Raw genomic sequence first — 9688 nt, 5'->3', positions numbered from 1 at the left:
GGATATTTAAATTCTTCTTTTCTTATTGATATGGTCGATGTGGAACATTTCAACATTGAATTCTCTATTTTGCTGCTAAAATTGTTAAAAATAATAGTCGATGTAAGCCCCAACTACATTGACGCCCACTACTTTCCGACGACTTATTCACCAATGCTGGCGAGTCTTTTGTTGCCAGCATCCCCTCCCCATCTCCTTCTCTTCCTTTTTAAATAGTTCTTTATGTTTTTTATTTGAAGTTTAGAATTAAGTTAAATGCAAGGGTGGGGGACCGATCAATTCTCAAGGGACATGGAGAGCAGACATATCGGGGGTTTTCAAAGAGAGATTGTCAACCTCTAACATTTTGTAGTCAAATCCTGAATGATTTGGTCTCAATCTTGGACTTCTAAATCCTTAATAACCAGGCTTTATTTAACATAAAAAGAAAAAAAAAATATTTATGCTTAATTTAAAATTTAAATGTCTAAAATATTCACTTTAAGGTGGCAGGATGAACAATGTATATGGATATTTATATCTCATATTGCTAAAAGATAATCTAATAATTATTAATACCTGATCTATCACTTGTTTTGGCTAGTTCGATAATTAAAAGTCTCTTTAATTCCTCCCCCTCATTTTGAATTAACGAACCATGCTGAGTGCAGAACTAGTAGTCTTTGACGCATTGTTATTTGATAGGCTCTCAGTGTTGTTGCTGTTGCCTTTATTATTATCTGGAGACATTACCACAATGTCAATTGAGCCAGAATCCTGATGGTGAAAGCTTGTTGATGGTACTGAATTACTCATCTTCTCTATTTCTTTGCCCTTGCCCCACAGCACCGCATATAAACCAATCACTATCAATACTGCTCCCAAAACGCTGTTATATATTTCCAATTAGTTAAACTCAATGACAAGCAAGAACATGTATAAGTAATATATATATTTTAGAGTATAATCAATGAGAAATTAGAGAAATATCAATTAACAAAACTGTTATTGTTCAAGAAAAATGCAAATGGCTGTTTTAGAATGCCAAAATGAACTTTTGTAGTCAAGGGTATGTACATACCTTCCAAGATGTAGCTTCTCATCTAATACCAAAGACCCAACGATGGCAACGAGCACCAACATAAGAGGGCTGAAAACAGATACGAACAAAGGGCCTCTCATACGTATGCACAAAGCAATAAAAGTCACACTTAGCCCAGTGGCCATAGTTCCCTACAGCATAAAGTCACCAACTTATATAGCTAGATCAATTATTAATAATTGACTATCAAATTCAAGTATATCTAGATAACGATAACGAAATTGTAAAATCAAGCACTAGCTAGTAGAAGAAGGGTGTGAGGTACCGAGTATGCCGCTGTTAGAAGCCTAATATTCCAACCTAGCTTCCATTGGCTCCACTCCCTCTCCTTGCAGAGGGCAAACCCAACGGCCTGGATTGACCCCATTGCTGACATCAGAGCAGTGCTTGAATAATAGCAAGTGTATGTCGCACTCATTTTAGTCTACGAATTGCACAAGACAAATTTTTAGCTAAATAAACCCAAAATATAAGTATTAATATCATGTGAAAAGATGTGAAAAGATGAAGAGGAAATTTTATAGGAAGAGAAATGCTAAGTTATTTATAAATGAAAATCTTCTTCTTCATTAATTTCTTCTATTTCCACATCAATTATCTCTACTAATTAATAAAACACTAATTGTCAACCAAAATTTTATGAAATTACCAGTTTAACCCTCTAATTAAAACAGAATATGAATAAAAAAATATGAGGCAGAAATGTAATTTCACACAACCAAATTTTGCTGGTTTTTTTTCAACGCCTCACCTACATGTAATCCTAACATATCTCTTATTAAAAAAAAAAAAAAAAAAAAATTCCCACTCCCACTTCCTCTCTCCTTCTATTTCAAAAACAAAAATAAAAAATTTTCTCACACACTATATGTGTGCCCATATGCTAGTTTATACCTAAACAAAAAGGCTACGAAGATTAAGTTTTTTTGTTTTGTTCACAAGTTATGTTGGAGGAGGAAAACTTTGAAGAAAAAACCTCGGTATGATGATAAGCGCTTTTAACTACTTGAGTTGCAAATTTCTTTTATGGACATTAACTTTGGCTTTATCAATAAAAAATTCATGGCTTAAAAAATAAAATTTTCGACCACTTATATAAAAGCACGTGCCGGTCACAATGAAAAATTTCTCCTTCATTGCTATGAGAGAGTTATGGTTTTATTAAATACAAGATTGCTATCCTATATATATTGATTTTCTACTATGTGGGATCATAATTTATGGGACTCCACCACATAGCACTTAGTGTGCCCGGAATGGCCAGCAAGTTCCGAAGTGGGTGGTTCGGAGCGGATCAGGCTCCTCAGATTGGACCCCTCAAAACCAGGGTATCAAAACAAGTGATTATGGTATCCCCGGATTGACAGGCGAGATTTGTCTTGTCAACAGAGAGTTCTTCAAGAAAGGAAAATATAATTGAATCCAATTAGGAATGTATGTCTAGTATCGAGGAAATCCTATATTAACGCGATTGGTGTGCGCCAAAAGCATATTCAACGGGCTCCTAATAACATTATGTCCACCCCATTACACCCAAGAATAGCTTCCTAGTAACAGGATGAAGACTGGGGAATATAATTGAAATATAAATTTTATAAAGAGCTCATATAATGACTTCCTAGTCTTCATTAGTTAAGGGTTACCTAAAAATATAGCCAAAATAAAAAATGGTGGGTTAGAAACTTTGGTTAGAGAATCACCTGGATAATGAGCCATGTAGCGTAGCACAAGCAGCTTCCCAAGGCTAGTAGACAACCCAATAGTCGATTACCAGAGTCTGTATGCAGTGATGTTGCCAAGTGGCTGTGTAAAAGGTCAACATGCGTGGATATGTTGAATTCCACACCCTTATAAAAGGTCAGAAGCATTGCTCCACCTATTCCCATTAATGTTCCTAACATCTTTGCCTTCCCTGCCGGGCTTCTCAAACTCAAGTTCTCCAGCCTAAGAAAAATGATCATGATTAATGCTAATAATAAAAATGTTAACTATCATCAGTTATCTACATCTTCATGCTTAATTTTCATATTAGTTTTCTTATTTCCATTGCTTATTCTCCTTGATCGATTTAGGTCAAAGTATCTGATGGTTATTTTGAATAACTCCGTTAAATCTTCATCCCTTATTATCCTTTAAAACCTTTTAACTTGAATAAAAGTTCAAATGTGTTACTGAAATGAATAATTGTTCCACATTGAGACGAATACAAGAACAATACTCACAAACTTTTAATTTGAAGTCCAAATCTTCAATTAGGCTTAAGTCCAAAGACTATTACTCCTTTTTTTTTTTTTCAGAATAATAATAAAGCTGGAAAATATGTATATATTATTACCTGAACGTGATGGCCAAGATGAAAGTAATGGCTGGGGTGAGTTGGACAATGGCAGAAGCAAATGTGGCCGATGTTAAGGCTAAGCCTTCAATGTACAAATTTTGTGTTAACGATCCACTGCAATATTAATGTTGATTAATTAATAATAGTCATTGAAATACATGGGAAAAATATTTATAGTCATTAAAGATATGATTTTAGCATATAAGCTTCTTTTTAAATTTTTTTTTTATAACAGCTTACATTGGTATACCGTCACAGTATTCTATTCCATTGAAAAAAAGTAATGCTATTCTGACTATCTAAATACGTCGCAAATTTATACCATCTGATGTGGAAGATGATAGCGGACAGTCACGTCAATTAAAAATTATCCTCGTGGCAGCTGGGGTGGACAAATTTTTATTAATAAAATAATACAAAAATTAATCAAACCATACTCCTCAATCCTCCCTCCTCGGCTCCCCATTCTCCGTTGTCACCTTCCTTGTCACCCTTTATCGGTTCTCCACCCCCTCCTTCTGCAGCGACAGATCACCTTGGGTATTTGCTATTTTACATGCGTGGAATTAGATTGTTACAAGGGATTCACCATGCCACTGCACCGCGCTCTGCCCCAGCAAGCACGCCTCACTATTTCATCACTTTATTTGTTTCTTGATTCTGAATAAAAAATATTTTATTTCTTATCCTTGTTGCTCCTATGAGATCTTGTTTGTCTATTGCATGTTGCTCCTATGAGATATTGTTTGTTTGTTGCCCTAAACTTTTTGTTCATGATATGTTTCAGGAATCCGGCCATCACGCCTCACTACTTTTTGTATATGTTACTTGTTTAGATTTCTGAAGACATCATGTTCGTTGACTTTACGACAAGATTTTGCCAACAAGAGTTTTCCCTTTGTTCCACCATTAAAAATATAGGAAACAATGGATAATGATCTTGAGAGCTATTATTGATATTAAGTTATATCAATCCCGAGTTGGAAGATGATTTCTATGGACATGGATGACAATCTGGAGGAAATTAAAGAAGCAAGATAACGATGGATAGAGAGGAGAGGAAGGAAGATGCAAAGAGGGACTATAAAACCTAAAAAATTAGGTGTTGACTGATCTCTAATTTTTTTATTATTAATAAATGAAAATTTGAGTTTTTATTTTTTATTTTTTATGGACTTGATTATCCACCTCAATTGTCACAAGATGTTTTTTTAATTTTCGTGTCTTTCCACCTCACACGCCACATCAGATGATGTAGAATTATCGCATATTTGAGAACAAACGATATTATCTACACTAAGGGGGAGGGGATAAGCTTAGCCTCACAATGAGCTAGCAATAATGTGGTTCAAATTCACCTTTGGTGAGAATCGAACCTAACACCTCTCATTTACAAGTGAAAAGGAATATCACTAGACCGTGGTACTAAGTGGCAGAATTTTCGTATATTTGGATGATAAGAATAATATTATTGCTGAAATAAAGACAGTATAAAAAAATTTAGCTCATGTCTTTATTTTATTAGCATACGACGACATGGTTGCGATGTATGTTGTCTTTTTTGTGTTTTTATTTTTTTATTTTTTTTAAATGGGAAAGCTGTAGATGCTGCTTTATGAAGCCTAGAAAGATCAAATATTTATTGTCGCCAGAGTCACGTAAAAAAGTTGTGGACACTACTAGTGGACCACCAACTGTAACCACTAATATCAACAGCATGCACAACCAATATATACCAAGAAATACAATTACAATCACTTACTCCCCGTACAAATTTTTTATTTCCAAGTATAACCTGGGAGGAGATCATGATTTGGAAGAAAGACAATTGCACACGGATACGCTACGTACTTACCCGAACAAGCCAGACAAAAATCCTTGCAAGAGTATCATCCATGTGAGCTTTGGCCTGCTCTTCCTGCGTGCAAAAATAAAGATCAGTTAACTGTTTTCAAAAAGTAGCAGATAGGGTTTGCTCGCTCTCTCTGCTTTTCTCCTTTTTGTTTTGGAGTTTGCACAGGGTTTTAAAGTCAATTATGAACTTATTGAATGTTCTCAAACATTACTGTAAATGCATCAGCAAGGATTATGCAGCTACTTTTCAGAGAAAGAGAGAGCACGAATAGAGAAAGCACCGGCTAGACAATAATATGAAATTTTTTTTTTTGGTGAGAAACAAAAAGATTAACAAAATAACAACAATTAGCAATTATATGGCACTGAATACTTCGATGGAAAAACAAAATGAAAGTTATATTATGTATAAGAAGAAAGGAGAGGTGCAAAATTGCAAATGATCACCTTTCAATGAAAATAGCAATAGGAAGAAGGAAGGCGGTTGCAAAGATGAAGCGATATGCAACAAGAATCCTTAAGTTCATTCCGTCGTTAGCGGCCAGTTTGTAGAGAACATTAACTCCTGCAAATGCAAACTGAACTACCACCATTAACAACACTGGCTTCAACCCATGCAAAGCATTACATGTCTGATCAGTACCCATCGTCATCGATCACCAATATCACACACACACACACACTGAGAGAGAGAGAGAGAGAGAGAGAGAGAGAGAGAGAGAGAGAGAGAGAGAGAGAGAGAGGGTTTGAGTGGTAAAGGAAGAAATTAAGGAGTGAATTGGGTATTGATTGAAATTGAGAGAATTTAGAGCTCTCGGTGCTTCTGCCTTCTTTGGTAGTTCCCCACGTCACCACCTACGTACCACATGGAGGCTAAAAACTAGATACAAAATCGGTGCTGTACTGTTTCTCTTTTTTCGTTCTAATTACAGCAACAAATTCAAATCAGGTTTGATATGTGGCACTGGGCTTGGGATAAATAATACCTACCCCAAAATGTGTAGGTTATGTTTGGACGAGGAATTTCTAAATTTAAGGGGTTGAGGTCACTTTGATATGATCGATGGTACTACAAATAGAGAAAAACACAAAATAAAGTAGAAAAATATACACCAAATATTTATGTGGTTCGGCAATTTGTGTCTACGTCCATGGGGTAGCAATTATCTTTCACTATATCCAAATATTGGGTACATGCAAGGACAATCTTACCAAGCCTTTGGCTTGATGGATACAAGAAAGTATAACGCATTCTTTCTCGCACTATAAATCTCACTCGCACAATTTTTGGTGGAACACTCTCACTCTAAGCCTTGGAGTGGAACAACTCTTAGAACTCTCACTCTCTCTCTCTCTTTTGAAGTTGTATGCTTGCTTTTGGATTAGAGAAATGCTAAGGAGACTCAAAAATGGGACTCTCAATAAACTTTCTGCCACCTCATGTTTTTCACACAATTCCCTCACATTGTGTCAAAAATATGAAAGTGACGGAAAGTCCATAAAGAGTCTCACTTTGCAAGAATCTCTTTAGCATTTTCTCTTTCGGTTATCCTAGTGAATCCAAGAATTAACTCCACCATTAACATTGGAAGTCAAAACAGTCATGCACCATCCAATGAATAAAGCTTGGAATTCTATATATTCATGCACTACCTAGAGCTCCCATATTTGATTAATGCAACTTGCAATTTCAAAAGGATCCAATGTATTTGGTTAATGAACCGACCATTACATTCCTTTGAATGTAATATTCTCCAATGCATCATTAGTTCTCTAAAGTCTTCTAGAGAGTCCAAATAACCATCCTCCATCATGGGCTAGACACATGGTATACCAACAATCTTCCCTTCTAGCTCACGAGGGAGGAACTCCTCCAATCATGACTCCAAATTTACTTGGAGCTCATCCTAGTTGCCTTAATGCAAAATTTCAGCTTTGATTTAGTGACTACCTTTATCAACATGTCTGAGGAACTATTATCAGTATGAATCCTCTTCAACTGTATCAACTTATTCTTAATAGCATCTCTAATCCAATGATACTGAATACCAATATGCTTGGTGCATGAGTGATATGTAGATTTTTTACTCAAATCAAGAGCACCCTAACTATCATAATAAACAACATAATCACTTTGTTTCAAACCCAACTCTTGGAGAAAACGATTCGGCCACAACAACTCCTTGCATGCTTTTGCAGTGGCCATGTATTCACCTCGGTTGTGGACAAAGAAACACACTTTCGCAGCTTGGATTGCCAAGACACAACTCCCTCTGCAAAAGTAAACAAGTGCCTAGGAGTAGACTTTCTACCATCAAGGTCACCTCCCTGTCAGCATATGTAAACCTTTCTAAAATTGATTTGGTACCACCAAAGCACAAGCACTTAGAAGTTCCCTTCAAATATATGAAAATCCACTTAATAGCTTCCCAATGGTTTTTCCCTGGACTAGAAATAAATTTGCTCACTACACCTACTACATGAGCAATATTTGGTCGTGTGCACACCATAGCGTACATGATACTTCTTACCGCTAAAGAGTAGAGAACAACTGCCATTTTCTCCTTTTCTCCATTTGTTTTTGGACATGACTTTTTGCTCAGCTTGATATGATTGGCCCCTTTTGTGTTGAACCTGTCAATCACCTGTTCAACATACTTCTCTTGTGACAACTACAACTTCTTGGATTTTTTGTCATAGATAATCTGCATGCCCAAATTTGCTTGGCTGGCCCCAAGTCTTTCGTATCAAAGAACTTCAATAACTCTTCTTTGAGCTTCCTAATCACAAAAGCAACTTGACCAACAATCAACATGTCGCCAACATATAGCAATGGAATAATGAACCTACCTTCAGAATATCATCTGATATAGACATAGGATTAGCACGAGTTCTCTTGTACCCATTACTCACCATGAATGAGTTGAGCTTCTAATTCCACTGTCTTGGAGCCTGCTCAAGACCATATATGCTCTTCTTCAGTTTGCACACCAAATTTTCTTTTTCTTTAACTTCAAAGCCTTTGGGTTGTTCCATAAATATCTCTTATTCTAAATCGCCATTGAGAAATGCAATTTTAACATCTATCTGCTAGGGGTCAAGATGCATGCTAGTTGACATACTAAGAATAACTCAGATGAAAGTCATCTTCACCACCGGTTAAAAAATCTCATCAAAGTCAACGCCTTTCTTTTGACCAAAACCTTTGACTACAAACGGGCCTTGTATTTTGTCATATATCGTCTCTTTTCAATTTGAACACCCACTTATTTTTCAGTGCTTTTATGCCATTTGGAAGCTCTACCAGCTCATAGGTACCATTCTTTAATAAGGAATCTATCTCTGACTCCATTACCTTTATTAATTTATCATTGTATTATGAGCTCTGGCCTCTTCATAAGTTTCGGGCACTCCATCATCAGTCAACAAGATATACTATGATGAAGGATACTTGGTAGATGATCTCCGATTTCTGCTGGATCTTTTGACTTGACCTTCATTCTCTTGCGTGGTTGGAAACTTCCCCTGATTGAGTTCCCCTTGATTTGGCTCATCTTGACCAAGCTAATCTTGATCAGGCTCTCCATGATCAGCATTTTCATGTTCTAGCTTATCTTGATCAGGCTCTCCCTGATCAACATTCTCAGGCTCTAAAGGCATCTCAGTAGCAGTTGCTTTAGAGACGTCACCGTGACTTTATTCATCTAAAGTTAAGGGATCAACTTCCCATGTTGATTAATGCCATTTGCAATTCCAAAAGGATCCAATGTATTTGGTAAATAAACCAACCACTACATTAATTATTTTACGCAACACGAAGCTAGTAATGATACAAGCATGATTCCTTCGAAGAACAAAGTTTTGGAGTTTACCAGTTTAGAGAGAATTCTAAAAAGTATTTTGATCAATTGTTGAATGTGGATTACAATAGAAGCCAAAAGGCTTAAATACACTTAAACCCAGCCCTGTGGAAGTTCAGAGGTCTTTTTGGAATCAAAATGACATAAATCAGACGGAAAACTAAAAGTCCAATTTTATTACATTAAAATGCTGTTTTGGAAATTGAAACTATCGTTTTTGGTCTTAAACATGACGGGCTCATGGTTTTAACATGAGTCCTGTTTTGCTCACGATTCTTATTAAAACAACATATTATGCACCCAATTATGACACCAAAATATTTTTTACTGCCTTTTCTATCGCCATATCGATTGAATCCAATATTCCAAATTTTAACTCATCTTTTTCAGAATTTAAAACCTTTGATTTATATTTTTTCCGTCAAAATTCACCCATATTTTGTCCTAACATTCCCTTGAATGTAGTATTCTCCAATGTATCATTAGTTCTCTGAAGACGTTTGACTATCCTTCATCATGTGATGGACCCATGGTATACTAACACAATCTAGTATG

General features: G+C 36.0%; 1 protein-coding gene across 1 annotated transcript; it reads right to left on the bottom strand.

Moving 5' to 3' along the window:
* Nucleotides 1-457: 457 nt before the first annotated feature.
* Nucleotides 458-6180, bottom strand: LOC103933355 (WAT1-related protein At1g25270-like). Its single transcript, XM_009343043.3, has 7 exons — nt 5721-6180; nt 5275-5337; nt 3417-3533; nt 2782-3025; nt 1347-1505; nt 1061-1212; nt 458-868 (listed from the first exon to the last, which is right to left on the bottom strand). The coding sequence occupies exons 1-7, from the start codon at nt 5924-5926 to the stop codon at nt 628-630; spliced, it is 1182 nt and encodes a 393-aa protein (XP_009341318.3). The 5' UTR covers nt 5927-6180; the 3' UTR covers nt 458-627.
* Between the last annotated feature and the right edge of the window lie 3508 nt (nt 6181-9688).

Source organism: the organism of the source record quoted next, unplaced genomic scaffold (assembly GCF_019419815.1).
Source record: "Pyrus x bretschneideri cultivar Hongxiangsu unplaced genomic scaffold, Pyrus_bretschneideri_v1 Contig17, whole genome shotgun sequence".
NCBI lineage: Eukaryota > Viridiplantae > Streptophyta > Magnoliopsida > Rosales > Rosaceae > Pyrus > Pyrus x bretschneideri.
The sequence above is the reverse complement of the archived record's forward strand: the minus strand, read 5'-3'. Positions and strand labels throughout refer to the sequence as shown.